The 17,524-nt window shown below is 44.7% G+C and overlaps 1 protein-coding gene across 1 annotated transcript in view; it reads right to left on the minus strand.

The window, feature by feature from the left end:
* Nucleotides 1-209: 209 nt before the first annotated feature.
* The window catches only part of LOC147454398 (cyclin-dependent kinase C-1-like), an 87,793-nt gene continuing 70,478 nt past the window's right edge, over nt 210-17,524 (minus strand). Inside the window, exons 3-14 of the mRNA XM_086516371.1 lie at nt 3,351-3,441; nt 3,229-3,258; nt 3,039-3,148; nt 2,886-2,958; nt 2,677-2,797; nt 2,478-2,595; nt 2,252-2,391; nt 2,111-2,168; nt 1,957-2,027; nt 1,359-1,883; nt 1,214-1,283; nt 210-1,136 (exon numbers count right to left, since the gene is read on the minus strand). Of these exons, the coding sequence (XP_086372497.1) occupies nt 1,017-1,136; nt 1,214-1,283; nt 1,359-1,883; nt 1,957-2,027; nt 2,111-2,168; nt 2,252-2,391; nt 2,478-2,595; nt 2,677-2,797; nt 2,886-2,958; nt 3,039-3,148; nt 3,229-3,258; nt 3,351-3,441 (1,527 nt within the window). The 3' untranslated portion in view covers nt 210-1,016. The remainder of the gene's footprint in view (nt 1,137-1,213; nt 1,284-1,358; nt 1,884-1,956; nt 2,028-2,110; nt 2,169-2,251; nt 2,392-2,477; nt 2,596-2,676; nt 2,798-2,885; nt 2,959-3,038; nt 3,149-3,228; nt 3,259-3,350; nt 3,442-17,524) is intronic.

A 17,524-nucleotide genomic window follows, 5' to 3' on the forward strand; every position in this document is an offset into this window, starting at 1 on the left:
CTCCTTATACATGATATCATAAGAAGCCACCAAAGAACTCGTGATGCCCTTTCATGCACCCTTTTACTAAGTTCAAGTGAGTCCACACCATCTAGAAATGAACCTCATAGGTACCTACACGCTTACAATTTTTTTCCACGTGACTCCTACCACCTAGGCATCCAGTAGACTAGGTGTGATACATACCAAAGCGTAGGATAAAGCCTATAAACCTACAATAAACTCATTAAAATAAATTAAAACAATTGTGTTTGGAACATAACCTAACATACAATCAACTAATAATAAGGAGATACAGGCAAGAACCTCTTTGCTCATAACTGAAACGTGGAGATGGAGAAATAACTCTTTCAATGTATTGAGAGTACAGCAGGATTCCAATCCAAGAGCCAAACAGTTCCCTCTTTAGGCCTCCTTTGAGGTAAAGCCATCATATATAATACCCAGGCCTTTGAAAACACCTGCTGTAATACACAAACCTGGTGAACTGCCTTGGTCATGGCCGTATACTCAAATGCGGGCTTGCAAGCGTACAACAGAAAGGTCTTGAATTTTGGAGGAATAAAAATATATGTATATAGCTTAATTGCATGAATCCCAAGTGCCTTTTCTGTGAATGCCTAATAGCATACACAACTCAAAGCTATGGGTGACCACAACTGAGATAACGGAAGTTGCAGAAACTTTTTCAACCCCAGGCTTTAAAAGCCAGCGACCATGCATTACTCTTAAGATGTGACTCCTCATTCCATGCAAACAGCAGTCCCTGTTATCCAAGCTTTTCCAGTAGACAGCAGTACTATCTGTAGAATTTGCACTTTTAATATTCACTTTCGATAGTGTTACATAAATAATCTGCACATGTTTGCTTGCTTGTTCTTTCTGTTTACATGGTGATGATCTTGTATGAGCATAATGCCTCTCGCCCAAAAGCTCCGAACCACCAGTTTGTGATTGCCATCTGGTGAAAGCCATTGCAAGTTCTGCCAAAGACAGTCACCTTGCATGCTAAGATTTCACCGTTGCTGCTGCCTGTAGTCCTGCCTATGCGGAGGAGACCCAGGAGGCATCTGATAGCCGTGTGAAGCCCCAGCTCGAGAATAAACACCACTATCCATATCACTATACTGGCCAGCCTGCAAATTGGTTCATAACTTAACATCAGACAAATCAGTCTAATGAATCTAAGATACGAAAAAACAGCACTGCTTACTTGATCTGTCATATATGGCTGACCATTATAAGCACCTGCAGGCTGGGGCATGCCCTGAGGGTGCGACGTCCTGAGTTCAATCAAACCAGTTACATAAAGGAAAGGTTGAACATATTTTGCTTCAGAACAAAATAGAGCTTCTTACCCATATTGCTGCGCACGACCTGTTCCGCTCGCATTTGGACCTCTCCCTCCACTAACATTAGAATATGAGTTCCCCTGAGCATAGTTGGTATTACCACTGGGATAATTACTACCTCGTGATCCTTGGCCAACACCTGCCGGTGGGGCGTAGCCACTGGCCTGTGCTGGACCATAGCCACTGCTACCTTGCCCACTGCGACTTTGATTATAACCTCCTCTTGGACCTCCATGAGGTGGGCGACCTGGCTGCGGATATCTTGTTTGAGGGCCCCCTGGTGCCCTTTGTCCTCCACCATAGTGATGGGCTGCAGCAGCAGGGAGAGGTGCAGGGTTATGTACAGGCTGACTAGGTCCGGGCCTTAAAGGCATATGCCCTGATATATTTTGCTGTGGTGGAGGCAAACGTCCATGTGGTGGTTGCGGATGTTGTGTCTTTTGCCTTTTGTTGATGTCATCTTGCTGTTGCCTCTGTTGCTGTCGCTTTCTTTTGGTTTGAAACTCGTGAGACGCTTCATACTTTGGCAGGCTGCAAAATTTGTCACATGAGTAGAATGAAGAGTGCTGCCAGTGGTTCTTAAGATAAAAAGAGGTTGCATCACCTGCTTGGAGAACAAGGTAAAGGATCGGTCCAGAAATACTCAGCATCCAATGCATCTTTGGCCGTTATTCTCTGCACACACTGAGAGTGTCAGCAAAAGGAGCAACATTCCTCTATGTAGAAAAGAACGAAGAGAAAGTCATGCTATTGACGACCTGGCTAGGATCCAGAGTAAGCATCCGCTCCACCAAATCAAGAGCATGTCGATCAAAGCTTTCACACACAGAGAAAAAAGCTTCAATCAGCTACAGAGAAGTTTTGCATCTCATCAAACAGTATACTCACATAATACCTACTGTTTAAACACCTCTCTCAATCGTCTGCGTACTGGCACAGGTGGCTTGAACTCCGCAAACCAGCGAAGTTTGGAAACCCCAGGCCAGTTGTTCTCATCAGGTGATCCACACAACTCAAATATTTTGCTTGCTTGCTCAAGCTAACAGTCCAAAATAGTTCACCACTTAGGAATGCAAGTAGGTCAGACTTTTAAATACAGCCTAGGCTATGCCCAAAATGGTTTACCTCATTTTTTCCGGGAAGAATAGGTTTTCCATGCAGAAGCTCCGCAAAAATACAGCCTACTGACCACATGTCAACTGCAGGTCCATACTTTGTGGATCCCAACAAGAGCTCTGGAGGCCTGACGTTTTGACCAGAAGAACCAGTAAAACTTGTAGCTACTTATAATGTTTTTCCATTAAGTGTTACCCAAAACCCGTACCTGTACCAAAGAGTTATCACTCGGTTGGTCAGGTTGCCATTCTGATCATGAGAGAACGACCTTGCCAGCCCAAAGTCCGCAAGCTTTAGGATACCATTGTTATCGATCAGTAAATTCGACCCTAAAGCAGTGGCAAACAGTATATACAATTAGTTGTTGAAGGAGATTAAACTCTTCGTGCCAAACTCAAAACAATTGTTTGTCCATGCCTTTAATATCTCGATGTAGCACTTGATTCACGTGACAATAATGTAGCCCAATTAGCAGCTGCTTCATGTAGCACTGCAAAATGGAAATGACTTCTTTAAGTCTCTGAGAAGCGGACACATTGATTGCTTCAAATGAGTTCAATGAAGGACAACCTTTATTTGAGGTACTGTAAACCTCATTCCAGGCCGATCAGACAAGCCTGTCAGGTCATGATCCATGTATTCAAAAACCATATATATGCTCCCTTTGTACTTGTTGCCATCTGTAGCAGCAAATGCAAGCTCAAAAAAAAATGACCTCTGAATTAGGTTAAAACAAGGAGCAACAGCTTCAAAACCACACCTATCTTCCCATGTTCATCCCTCTCCGGACCTGAAAATAAAATCAAGGGAGCACACTTTTAAGTGAACATAAACCCTTCTGCTGTTAGTGTGGGAAACTGCCTACATGCTCTTCATTCGTACCTGGAGAAGTCACAATCTCTTTCAGCTTGATGACATTCTCGTGTTGCAGCTTCTTCAAAAGCTTGATCTCACGAATTGCCGTTATAGGGAACTGCGATCAATGAAAATCTCTCTCTCTCTCTCTCTCTCTCTCTCTCTCTCTCTCTCTCTCTCTCTCTCTCTCTCTGAGCTTAGCTTAGGACTCCGCAGTATTTATATTTTGTTATCCTAGTTTAATTTATTTTGTTAATCTGACTTTGTATCAGATACACCGCATTGTAACTTTCTGGTCTCATAGGTCACTTTGGCCTTTTGAAGACGTTAATATAACATTACATTTCATTTCATTTCTCTCTCTCTCTCTCTCTCTCTCTCTCTCTCTCTCTCTCTCTCTCTCTGAGCTTAGCTTAGGACTCCGCAGTATTTATATTTTGTTATCCTAGTTTAATTTATTTTGTTAATCTGACTTTGTATCAGATACACCGCATTGTAACTTTCTGGTCTCATAGGTCATTTTGGCCTTTTGAAGACGTTAATATAACATTTCATTTCATTTCATTTCTCTCTCTCTCTCTCTCTCTCTCTCTCTCTCTCTCTCTCTCTCTCTCTCTCTCTCTCTCTCTCTGTGTGTGTGTGTGTGTGTGTGTGTGTGTGAGCACGCACGTATGGGTGTGTGTGCATGTGCATGTGCGTGTGTGAGTCTGTGTGTGTGTGAGAGAGAGACAAAAAGCAGAGCTAACATTCTATCACTTGAAGCCCTTAGAGGACCCAAAATAGTGCCTACCCCAAGGGGAAGTAAAAACCATTACATAAGACGACCCTAGGCAATTACAAGGCCAAACCATAAAAACTGAAAATACTAAACACACCAAGGGGAAAACCCCATTTTTATGAGGGTAAAAAATGCCTTGGCACCTACTGAAAGGAAAGGAAGGAGAGGATATCTCTAACCGGGAGGGCACCATGGGCTGATTGAAATAACAACTGCAAACAAACTTCAGCACTTAAAAGTTAAAACACTAGAGTTGAAAAGAGAATATGACACTTGAGATGAGATGAGATGAGACGTGACGTTCCACTCCCAGAAGCACTAGCCTCTAACTAGGCGTCCCTTTCGGCATTTCTTCACTATTGATCTTCACAAGGTACAATTACCAAGGAGAGCCACACCTCATAAACTGAGCATATGCATTGTGTAATGACTCCCCCAAGGCTTTATTTTATAGGACCTTGGCCTTGCCTTTATAGCATTTGAAAAGATAGGGACCTCCAAGCTATTGTGAAGAGGAAAACCAAACAGGAAGGTATGGGGCGTAGCTACAGAAGCCCTAGACAGTATCAAAAGAGGCATTTAGAGGCAACCACTGCACGGAAAAGTGGAGGATGGGTGTGAAGAGGCTGGCCAAAATTGCTACCACAGAAGGGGTCCACCCAAGATGAAGAGCAAAACAACAGTGACGTGCCCTATAATCGAGGAGACCGCGAGGCAACCACCACTTAGCCACTAAAAAGCACCACCAAAAGAGGAATCCAGCAAGGTTGGCATCGAAAACAAGCAAGGAAACCACCTGCAAGGGAGAAAGGAAATCACCGGTGGAAAAGCACGAAGGAAAGCGAGGAGACCGTGGGTCAAAAGCCTCAAAAGCCAGCAAGGAAATCACTAGCAAAGCAAAAAGGGGATGGCAAGGATGACTGGAGGACGAGCACCAAGGCAGGTGTGGAGACTCGGCCAAACCCATCAAGCTACCGGAGGTTCATTCTCGATAGCGAGATGTCGTCCACTCACCTCTCGAGGCGGCCATGAAGACTAAAGCAAAGCCGGGTATAAAAGCAAAAAAACAACAACAGAACGGAAAGAGAGGTGTGCATGACACTCAAGACATGGAGTGGCGGAGTTCCACCCCAAGAGAGCACTGGCCCCAAACCTTGGCACCCCTTTCGGTATTTCTTTATTTTGCTTTACCAAAGTACAACTCCCATGGATCTGCTCTGCATCTCTTGCCAAGTAGAATGCCAAAGTGAGAGCCCATGGATCTTATTTAAAGGCCCATGGCCTACCAAAAGCAGTACAAATGAAAAGCATCAAGTCAAAAGCATCTGCTCTAAAAGCTGCAAGCGCTTTTCGCGAAAATCCGTATTGCCACATCGGCAGCCTGTCAACACATTTTACGGTCGTTCGTACAGTGCCACATCAGCATGTCAACAAAAAATCGGGGATGTGCGTACAAGCCTTCCACGTCATCAATTGGCTGCGCAAAAGTTTCTATGAGTGTGTATGGGTCCGTCTTTGTTTATTAGAGGCCTGGGGTACCCATACCACTGGACGAGGATCTGAAAGTTGGTGAGAACTCTTACTTATTCTATTGCTTCTAGGGTTTAGACCCCTCGGCCACGATTTGCAGGTTGGCTCATGCCGTCACTGGCTTGACACGTCAACAGTTTTGTGACAAGCTTGACGACACTCTTGAGCCTTTGATAGAGTGAAGGAGATTCTTTGTCAATTGCCAACGGTTTGGTCCCCTAACAATGAGGATGATGTCTATGTTGCCATGACGATAGGCACGGTTTTCATTGGTGTTGTGTTGCTGCAAAAGGTGGGTAAATGTTATAAGCCAACCTATTTTGATAGCCGTGTTATTAGCCCTGGAGAAAGGTCATACACAGAGGCTGAGCAGTGGGTGATGACTTTGGTGTTTGCTTGTCGCAAGTTTAAAGTGCATTTGATCATTCCGAGGTTTTATGTGCTCACATCTAACAATTTGTTGCCTGAGGCAATGCTTCATCTAAAGGCAGGGAGGCGTATCAGCAAGTGGGTGCTTGAGTTGCAGGAGTTTGAGTTCGAGTTCAAAATTGATCATACCAATTTGGAGAACATTCTAGTGAACAAAGAGGCGGCGGGTCTACCGATGTATCCGAGGGTGGTGAAAGAAGATATCGGAGAGGAGTCTGATTTAGTAGAAGCCTTCATTATGTGGTTCGACAGAGCTTACAAGAGGGTAGTGCAGAAAGCGGGAGGAGGTGTGATTATACAGGACCCACAAGGTAAAGTGATTTTCTCTAAAGCTTATGACTTGGAAGGCGTTCACACCAACAATGAAGCGGAATACTTGGACTCTCCATTTGGGATTAAAGCACTGTGTGGAGTTTGGGATCTTCAGGCTTGTGGTTAAAGGTGATGCCCTCTTAGTCAATAAGCAGCTCTTGGGTAGGGATTCTCTCAAAAATTGGTTTTTTTCCATAAAGAAGCTATTGAAGTTTTTTGAAGCAGTGCAATTTAAGCATGTTAGAAGGGAGCAGAATCAAGAAGCGGATAAGTTGGCTAGCAATCGTGTGCAAGCTCATGTAGCAGGTTTATATGTGGTATCCGCCACGTATGCTGTCACCAGGAGGTGTATTTTTCCTGTTGCCTTCCGTAAATAAGTATTAGATATATTTATTTTACTTTTACTTGTTTGTCCCAAAACCCTTGAAAAGGTGCAAGTGGACATTGCATGGCCAGTGTGAAACGGCTGCAGCCAAATGGGTTTCTCACATCGGGGATCTAGGTCGGTCAGACAGGGACTGCCCGGGCCAGTTAGCACTGAATTCTGATGAGTATGGAAGCTCGTGTGCGCCAAACTAGAATTTGGGTCACTCGTCAAGTCACTGCAACTTTATAAGTTGAAAGGGGCCAGTAAATTAACCCACATTGTAGATGTTGGTCAAATGGTAGTCTTCAATGATGGTCAGGAGGCCGATAGGGACGCCATGGAAACATCTCCTAAAATTTAGGGAACTGCTATTTTTGACCGGAAAATGTGTTCGCGTCATTAGCTCTGGAATGACAAGGGGAACATTTTATTGCTCTGCTGCCAAGTCAACTGACGCACCAATTGAGATATTTTTAGCAGGGAAAGCCCAAACTCGGAAACTCGGCGACGTGTCAGCCTGTGAGCGATTCTGCCACTCTGGGAGGCAAAAACGAGCTGCATATCAACAAAGGGGGCGCCATTTTCAGCCTCAGGTGGATTGTAGCAAGTACAGAAGCTATGGAATGCTTACCTTGCCCTCTATGCACAGTATGGTGACGGGAGTGATGCCCCGCACGCTACATACTGCTCTCTTTCTCCCCTACGTACAGTATGTTATGCCCCACTAGTGGGCTTCTCATTTGACCTATGTACAGTTCTGGGGGTTTATGCGCGTTTGCCAAGACAAGAGCCTTCTGAACAGGAACCGGATTAGCTAATTGCTAATCCCCCACAGGTACGCACAGTTCCATCACGAAAGATTGCGAGTTTGGAGAGTTTTCTCGCGTGAAAACTCGTCCAATTCACAGGGGAACTGTCCCATTGCGTGCGGGAGCCCTTGGGACACGCGTAGGCGTGTTCGCTCCGCTAAAAACGATCCGAAACAGCGAATTACAGCCTGCTGTGTTTTTCTGCAGGTTTAAGGTTTCGTACCTAAACTGCAAGGGAACACCGGGGGAGTCTCGTGAGAGCCTTGGGATGCATGTACAGGCTTTTGGGCACCCGGTAGTGAAAAACAGAGAATTACAGCCCGCTGAATCTCTGTGACAGCTCGCCAGAAAGCTTCCAGATAGCGAGGGAATCCGTCCTAGACAGGTGTTTTTGACCTATAGGGGTTTTTGCGCCGTTATGCTGCCAAAATCAGGTCGAAAACCTGCATTTTCAGCCCTCGCCAGGTTTGGACAGCTTTGTGAAAGCTTGTGCTAAGTGGTCGGATCGTCTACCTTAATTTGAATAAAGAAATACCGAAAGGGGCGCCAGTCTTTGGGGCCTACAGGGTGTCGGTCTCGTGTGCGCAGTGACATTCTAGTCGCTGGACGCAACTGTGTTCTCTTCTCTTCTCAGTGCTCTGTGTAAAGTTAACAGGTAATTGAAATAGTACCGCCCTCTGCGTTGTACAGGCCGGTTATATGGTTCCATCGACAGGATAGTCACTTTTTCTTCAAAAAGTGCAGCGTGGATTGTTGTGGGTGAAAGCAACACAGAGCTTGTCGATATGGCAGAGAAGAGAGACCAAGTACCTGAAGAGGGATCTTCCTCACATGGCACAGAGAAAATTCCTTCAACTCTTCAAGAAGAGGACAGGTTGTTTAGAACTCAACTGCGTTGCTGCATGGACATGCTTCAGCAGTTGGCTAACAACCCAAGGATGCAGGAATTCTTACAGGCTCCGACACAGGGTTTTCAGCCTCCTACATAGGGCATGATTGAGCCGTTGCAGGAAAAGGAGATTTCCAATGCGCAGAGGACTCATGATGCTCGAGGGAAAGCCCATGTGGTTGAGCAACTAGCGGTGTCCAATGATCCAAAGCAACTTGCTTTAGCTGGACAGGAACCGTTTGTGAACGGTCAAGGGAGCAATGAACAGGCTATGCGTCAGACCCTTCCATTACCTAATACTTATCCTCGTTATTTTGGAGGTGGTTCAGTGTTTCAAACTATGGATGGACCTTCCACAGGTTATATGCCAGGGAATGTGTTCGGGACAATGCAAACAGGCATGGGTAATCCTATGTATGCGAACATGGGTGTCCAACCAGGTTTTCAGGGTACCTATGGCCAGTTTCAAGTGCCTGGAACACAATTTGGTGTGGCTGGTTTTTCGCAGCTATACGTACAAAATGCAGATATGACAGGAAAAACAGTTGATGCAAGTGCTGGAATGAACACTCATGGAGCACCATTGTTACAGGCACCTGTTTATGATAATGTGGCTCCTTTGAGTCAGCCTAAGGATTACAAGGAAGGTGGGCAGGGAGTGAAGTTTGAAACTTTCAGAGGAACTGAGGACCAATTAAAGGCTTTGACCTTCATACAGCAGTTCGATGCAGCTTATGCTGGAGACAACTTCACGGAATCTTCAAAGATACGCAAGGCTGCCACTTTCTTGAAAGGGAATGCGCTTCAATGGTGGACCGCATTGTTGAACCAAGGTCAAGCCCCAACAACGTGGGTCCAATTCAAACTACTTTTTGCGCCTGCATGGTTGACAAACACTTTTGAAGTGGATGTAATGACGGAATGGCACGAGTTGAATGCTAAACAGTGTGCGGATCTGGAAGAGTACAATAAACGGTTTTGGGCCGCACTGTTGCCAGTCACCTCTTACAGGTTTGTGCCTTTGTCAGAACAAATTGAGAAGTATTGTTGCGGATTGCCCAAGAAAATCAAGGACTATTGCACAAAGACTACTGTCATGAATATGTTTCAGTTGATAGAGAATGCAAGAGTGGCCAACAATCTGTCGAAGGGAGATTCCGATGGATTTAATAGCCACAAGAAAGGGGCCCAAGGCAAACAGTTTTCAGCCAAGGGCAATGTTGCAGCAAAGCCTTCTGAGTCTCCTGCAAAGAAGCCCTCCACTCAAGAAGCTGATACGTCCAAGAAGCAGTCTAAATCTTCTACGGAACGAGGACAAGGACAAAAAAGGTATTTTTCTAACAAAACTTTTCAAGAAAGGAAAGCTCTTAGGGAGGCCAAGAAATGCTACATTTGTGAACAGGAAGGACACTTTGCAAATGAGTGCCCACAGAAGAAGTCACAGGATAAGGATGACAAGTCAGACCATAAAGGGAAGAAGCCAAAGCCGAGTGCAGGACTTGTTCCAGATTTGGTTGGAGATCAGCCAAACACACATGCCACGGAGCTGTGCAGAGCTTGGGGCAAAGTTAGAGACCAGACAGTGCTGGTTTTCTTTGATCCAGGAGCCCGTGCAAATTTCATATCACCAGAATTGGCATCAAAGTTGGGCATTCGTGCAGAGGAGATGGGTATGACAGGTGAAGCAGGTTTGGCATGCCCAGGACATTCAGAGCCTGTTACTCCCATTCTGGGAAAGCTTCGTCTGCACATTCAGAGCTATGTGGATGCGGAAGAATTTCATATTATGCCGCTTGAGGGCTGTGATGTGTTATTGGGTATCCCATGGTGTTACAGGTTGCATGCTATGGTGGATACTTACAACAAAAAGATTACCCTTGTACATAGAGGAAAGACTCATGTCCTTGATGTAAAGCTTAGAGGCGAGTCTGTTCCAGCTGTTTCTGCTTCTGCTATTTCATCTGTAATAAAGAATCATCTTTCTGCGTACTTGATCTTTGCAAAAGAAGTACCTCAAGTTGTATCTAATTTGTCTACCTTAGATAAAGACAGGTCAACTTTTTTGAGTGGTTTCAGTGATTGTTTTTCGGACTCTTTGCCAGGGGAGTTACTTCCTGAGAGACCTGAGGATCATACTATAGATCTTGTGCCAGGTTCTAGTCCACCGAATAGACCACCATACAGGGTTAGTGCAGCCCAGCAGAAAGAGATTATGGGTCAGGTCAACGAGCTTTTAGAGAAGGGGCTGATTCAGCCCAGTTCATCCCCTTTTTGTTCGCCTGTACTCTTAGTGCAGAAGAAGGATGGTTCATGGCGCATGTGCATTGACTATCGTGCCTTGAATAAGAATACCATCAAGAACAGGTTCCCCATACCGAGGATAGATGACATTCTTGATCGGCTTGAGGGAGCGTCATTGTTTACAAGAATAGACCTAAAGAGCGGGTATCATCAGATGTGCATTAGACCAGAAGATGTCCATAAGACTGCGTTCAGGACAACATTTGGTCTTTATGAGTTTCTTGTCATGCCATTTGGTCTCACAAATGCTCCTGCCACATTTAATAGAATGATGGACATAATTTTTAGACCACATAGAAACTTCGTGGGTACCTTCTTTGATGACATGATTGTCTACTCAAAGTCTGAAGAGGAGCATAGGGATCACTTGACCGCAGTTTTCAATGAGCTACGCAAGAATAGGCTACTCATTAATGCGAAGAAAAGTGAGTTCTTTTTGCAAGAGATTCACTTCCTTGGGCACATTGTTTCAAAGGATGGGTACACATGGATCCCGCTAAAGTGGAAGCAATTAGGTCATGGCCAGACTTGAAGTCCGTACATGACATTCGAAGCTTTCTAGGCTTATGTTCCTATTACAGGAGGTTCCTCCGAAATTTTGCTGAGATTGCTTCTCCACTCCATGCACTGCAAGGAAAAGGAGTTACTTTCAAGTGGACAGCCAAGGAAATTTTAGCGTTCAAACACTTGAAAGAGAAGCTGACTTCAAATCCGGTAATTATTTTGCCAGATCTTTCTAAACCTTTTGTGGTTCAATGTGATGCGTGTGGCCATAGTCTTGGTGCAGTTCTAATGCAGAATGGCCGAGTAGTCGCATATGAGAGTAGAATTCTTTTGAAGACTGAAAGGAACTTGCAAGTCTATGAGAAAGAATTGCTGGCAGTAATTCATGCTCTCACTAGTTGGAAACACTATTTGCTAGGGGCTGATTTTGTTGTCCAAACGGATCATCAAACCTTGCGATATTTTCTTACACAGACGAAGTTGTCTGAGAAGCACATGCGATGGGCAAACATCTTGTCAATGTTCCATTTTCAGATTGTGCATGTGCAAGGGAAAAAGAACGTGGTGGCTGATGCGTTGTCACGAAAGCCCCAAATTTCAGCAGTGTCAATTCCGTACCATTGTGAACTAGACGAAATGAAGACACAATATGCTGAAGATTCAGATTTTGCAAGGATCTATGACCAGCTTGTTGATGGGCAACATCATGAGCACTATATGCTTAAGAATGACTTTCTCATGATGCATGGAAAGTTATGCGTTACCAAACAGTTACGGCCAAAGATTTTGATGGAAAGCCATGCTCCACCGTATGCTGGGCATCGTGGAATTGATGCGACAGTGAAAGGGGTTGAGGCATTCTTCTATTGGCCAGCTTTGCGTCAAGATGTTGACACATTTGTAAGATCATGCTTAGTTTGCCAAAAAGTTAAATTTGACAGGCAAAAGCAACCGGGATTGTTGCAGCCATTGCCGATCCCTAATAGACCATGGGAAAGCATAGCAATGGACTTTATCTTTGATCTTCCAAGGACGCAAACAGGAAATGATGGGATTTGGACTATCATTTGTAGGTTCAGTAAGCACGCCCATTTCATTCCTGTTAGGAAGAAGATAAAGCCAGAACACATGGTCAAGATATTCATGAGCTATATCTTTAAATATCATGGGATGCCTCAGTCAATTGTCAGTGATAGGGATCCACGTATGACGAGTCTTTTCTGGAAGGCATTGTTTGAGAACATGGGCACTACGCTCAAGTTCTCTTCTTCGTTTCATCCGCAAACTGATGGACAGTCAGAAGAGGCAAATTCTACTGTCTTGGACCTGCTCAAATGTTATGTCTCAGAGCACAAGGCAACTTGGGAACACCATCTCCCATTGGTTGAATATGCTTACAATAACACTGTGCATACGTCAACAGGAAAGGCACCATTTGAGATAGTGGAAGGAGGGAAGAAAGTCCCGCCCATTTTGCAGACTAAGGACAAGATATTTGAGGCAGACAAGTATGTGCAAGATATGGATGAAACATACAGGAATATAAAGATTGCTCTTGAGAAGACTCAGGCTAAGCAAAAGAAAGCTGCTGATCGTCACCATCGTGAACTTGTATTTTCACTTGGTGATTGGGTGCTTTTGCGCTTTGAAAAGGCCAAGTTAAGGAAAAGGAAAGGCAAGGAACGCTTGTTTCCTAAGCTCAGTATGCGATATTATGGTCCTTTTCAGATTTCAGAAAAGATCAGCGATGTAGCTTACAGGTTAAAGCTACCAGAAGGCTGGAAAATACATAATGCTTTTCATGTCAGCCTTCTAAGGCTCTTTGTTGGTGATGTGCCATAGAATATGCTTGATGAGGAACAACCCGAAGTGGAAGAATTGGATGAAATCCTTGTTCCTGAACAGATATTGGCACATAAAGAAAGAAAGGATAGAGGAAAGGTTGCAAGACGCTTTTTGGTGAAGTTCAAGAACTATCCATCATTAGATGCCAAATGGATAGAAGAGTCTGAATTGCTTGATTCACCTCAACTATTGCAATTGTATCTTGAAGCCTTTCATATGGAACCCACAGTGACTTGATGCAGCCTTTTTGGAGCAAGGCAAGAGCATGGTTCATGATGCTCAAGAGAGTAGTTAAGCAATTGTATCTACTCTTTCCATACAGAATTTAGCTAGAGAAGTTTGTGCTCAAGAGTACACTAGAAGACTTCTATGCTTGATATATGTGTCGTAGCCAGGTTGGTGGGATTGTTTAATCGCCCAACGCTACATTTCCGGAAGCATGTATATCTTGGATTCCCATCATAGAATATATGTGATATCAGGAGATATCTGCATGTATTATTAGCATGCAAGCGAGGTCGCTTGCAGTATTTCAAGGGTGGGGTGTGTCACCAGGAGGTGTATTTTTCCTGTTGCCTTCCGTAAATAAGTATTAGATATATTTATTTTATTTTTACTTGTTTGTCCCAAAACTCTTGAAAAGGTGCAAGTGGACATTGCATGGCGAGTGTGAAACGGCTACAGCCAAATGGGTTTCTCACATCAGGGATCTAGGTCGGTCAGACAGGGACTGCCCGGGCCAGTTAGCACTGAATTCTGATGAGTATGGAAGCTCGTGTGCGCCAAACTAGAATTTGGCTCACTCGTCAAGTCACTGCAACTTTATAAGTTGAAAGGGACCAGTAAATTAACCCACATTGTAGATGTTGGTCAAATGGTAGTCTTCAATGATGGTCAGGAGGCCGATAGGGACGCCATGGAAACATCTCCTAAAATTTAGGGAACTGCTATTTTTGACCGGAAAATGTGTTCGCGTCATTAGCTCTGGAATGACAAGGGGAACATTTTATTGCTCTGCTGCCAAGTCAACTGACGCACCAGTTGAGATATTTTTAGCAGGGAAAGCCCAAACTCGGAAACTGGGCGACGTGTCAGCCTGTGAGCGATTCTGCCACTCTGGGAGGCAAAAACGAGCTGTATATCAACAAAGGGGGCGCCATTTTCAGCCTCAGGTGGATTGTAGCAAGTACAGAAGCTATGGAATGCTTACCTTGCCCTCTATGCACAGTATGGTGACGGGAGTGATGCCCCGCACGCTACATACTGCTCTCTTTCTCCCCTACGTACAGTATGTTATGCCCCACTAGTGGGCTTCTCATTTGACCTATGTACAGTTCTGGGGGTTTATGCACGTTTGCCAAGGCAAGAGCCTTCTGAACAGGAACCGGATTAGCTAATTGCTAATCCCCCACAGGTACGCACAGTTCCATCACGAAAGATTGCGAGTTTGGAGAGTTTTCTCGCGTGAAAACTCGTCCAATTCACAGGGGAACTGTCCCATTGCGTGCGGGAGCCCTTGGGACACGCGTAGGCGTGTTCGCTCCACTAAAAACGATCCGAAACAGCGAATTACAGCCTGCTGTGTTTTTCTGCAGGTTTAAGGTTTCGTACCTAAACTGCAAGGGAACACCGGGGGAGTCTCGTGAGAGCCTTGGGATGCGTGTACAGGCTTTTGGGCACCCGGCAGTGAAAAACAGAGAGCTACAGCCCGCTGAATCTCTGTGACAGCTCGCCAGAAAGCTTCCAGATAGCGAGGGAATCCGTCCTAGACAGGTGTTTTTGACCTACAGGGGTTTTTGCGCCGTTATGCTGCCAAAATCAGGTCGAAAACCTGCGTTTTCAGCCCTCGCCAGGTTTGGACAGCTTTGTGAAAGCTTGTGCTAAGTGGTCAGATCGTCTACCTTAATTTGAATAAAGAAATACCGAAAGGGGCGCCAATCTTTGGGGCCTACAGGGTGTCGGTCTCGTGTGCGCAGTGACATTCTAGTCGCTGGACGCAACTGTGTTCTCTTCCCTTCTCAATGCTCTGTGTAAAGTTAACAGGTAATTGAAATAGTACCGCCCTCTACGTTGTACAGGCCGGTTATATATGCACGTAGAGAGACTTTCAAAGAAATTGATGATTTTTTGAGTACACGTCAATCTTCGGAAGGCTTGTCCAAGTTGCAAAAGAGAAGGATTGTTCAAAAGGCTTGCAAATTCACTTTGGTTGGCGAGGATTTAATGACGTATGATCGAGATGGAGTGCTACGGAGAGTCCTCTACAAAGAGGAAATCGGTATGGTTTTGGAGCAATGTCATGAGGAGAGTGGACATCTGTTAGACTTACACCACTCTACTACTTCACAGGTCTAGGGTATACTTGTACGACTAGTATGTCTCCGAGGCTGGCCATCGATAGTCTAGGTTGTACCTGGTCCGCCGGCTGCCCGAGTTTGGGGCGGGTCGTTGAGATTTTTACCCTTGGGCACCTATTTATAGGGTAAAGGGGGTACCCACTTCCATATCTCTCATCTCACAAAGAACACACATCTGATTGTATTGGGTCTTCTACTCATGGTAGTCATGGGGGGCTGATCGCTCCCTCTTCACCATCTCTGGCATTTGTGTCTATTGTCTCTCTCCTCTCCTCTCTCACGCTTCCGCACATGCGCACTCTCACAACATCAAGGCAAAGATCAGGTACTTTTTCGTGTTCTTAAAGCGGGTTTTTGGTGGCCATCTATTGTACGAATATGCACTATTGGTGCAAGACGTGCCATGAGTGTCAAAACCATGGGTGGAAGACGACTGGTAGCCGAGCCACAAGGGGCTATCATAGCTCAAAATGGAGTTTGGATGCTATTGGTCCACTACCCAAATCGGCAAGCGGCAAAAAGTACATGGTGGTGGCTATTGATTATCTTACAAGGTGGGTCGAAGCTAAAGCAGTAAAAGAGGTAAATGCTCACACAATTGCTCAGTTTGTTTTGAATTGCATCTGTTGTCGGTTTGAGTGCCTTGGGTGCTCATTTCTGATCGTGGTCAAGGACTTCGGAGTAAGTTCGTGCATGCACTAGTAGAGAAGTTGGGTATTCAACACAGGTTATGTTCTCATTATCATCCACATTGCAATGGTTTGGTTGAGAGTGCTAATGGACAGATAGTCAAGATGCTCACCAAATATGTGTACAAACAAGGAAGCTAACCTTGACAACTGTTTGTGGGCTTACAGGACTTCTTACAAGGTTGCTACCAACTTTACCCCGTATGAGGTGGTCTATGGCAAAGAGGCGGTGTTGCCCGTATATGTTAAGTTGGGTGCATTGAAAGGTGATAGAACTCATCAGGATGTTTTGCAGAAAAGGCTCACCAATCTTGAAGCCTTGAAGATGGATAGAGAAGCTGCAACGGATTTCTATGTAAATCAGAGGAAGAAAAGAGTTGCAAAGTTCAATCAGCACTTGCCAGAGAAGCAGATAGAGAAGGGTGATTTGGTGATGAAGTATGAGAGTTATCTCTTTACGTTCTAGAAGAGTTCAAGAAGAAATGGACAAGGTCATACAAGGTACATCAAGCTTTTCCCAATGATACCTACCAGTCGATGAGGATGAGCTAACGACTTCTCAAACACTTGGTGAATGGTGTGCGTCTCAAGCTATATTTTGAAAGGGAGTTGGTGCCTGTTGTGCATCATGTAAGGTGCAGCGGATGTGAATGTTGAACTTTGCTCGAGATGAGTGCTCCGAACTGTGCTCAAGGGTTCCTTTTACTTACGGAAGGGAGAGCCTTCCATTCCTTTAGTGAGAGAGTGCAAATGATCACAAACAAAGTGGATAAACATTGTGAATGAAGGTGCTGAGACTGAGAGATATCATGCAAATCATCATGCTCTTGAATAATCACACCTTGATCATGCAAATCATCATGCTTGTGAATAATCACATCTTGATCATGCAATTCATCATGCTTGTCATTATCATTCAAATCATCATGCAAATCATGTGTGTCATGCTTGGGAAAAGGAGAGACTCAAAGTGAGGTATTGGTATTGAACTGTATGGCGTCGAGGGATATTGCCAACACCGTCTGGAATCCTGGAAAGGACTCTGCCTCGAGCCCACTCGGATGCGTGGGCCATGCGATACTTGAACTTCATAAAGGTCTGTAATGCTTGCTTCTTTGGGCCGCGCCGAAAGCGACACAAAGTCATCTGTGGCTCCTTCAATGCTTCAACTTCGTCTATAGTCATGCGTCTACCTTCTTCAAGAATCTCCGAGGATGAAAATTCATGAAACCACTTTCAACACAAAAACATGAACATACCCATTCCATGTAAAGTGACTGGAAAAATTATAGTCTTCTTTAAAGACTATGCATGCACTGTAGATGAACATATAGACGGAGTGTCAAACCGTTCATCAAACACACGCAAACAATGGAATCGAAACTTGTCTT

This window comes from Adiantum capillus-veneris, chromosome 7 (assembly GCF_014529385.1).
Source record: "Adiantum capillus-veneris isolate H3 chromosome 7, ASM1452938v2, whole genome shotgun sequence".
In the NCBI taxonomy this organism is placed as follows: domain Eukaryota; kingdom Viridiplantae; phylum Streptophyta; class Polypodiopsida; order Polypodiales; family Pteridaceae; genus Adiantum; species Adiantum capillus-veneris.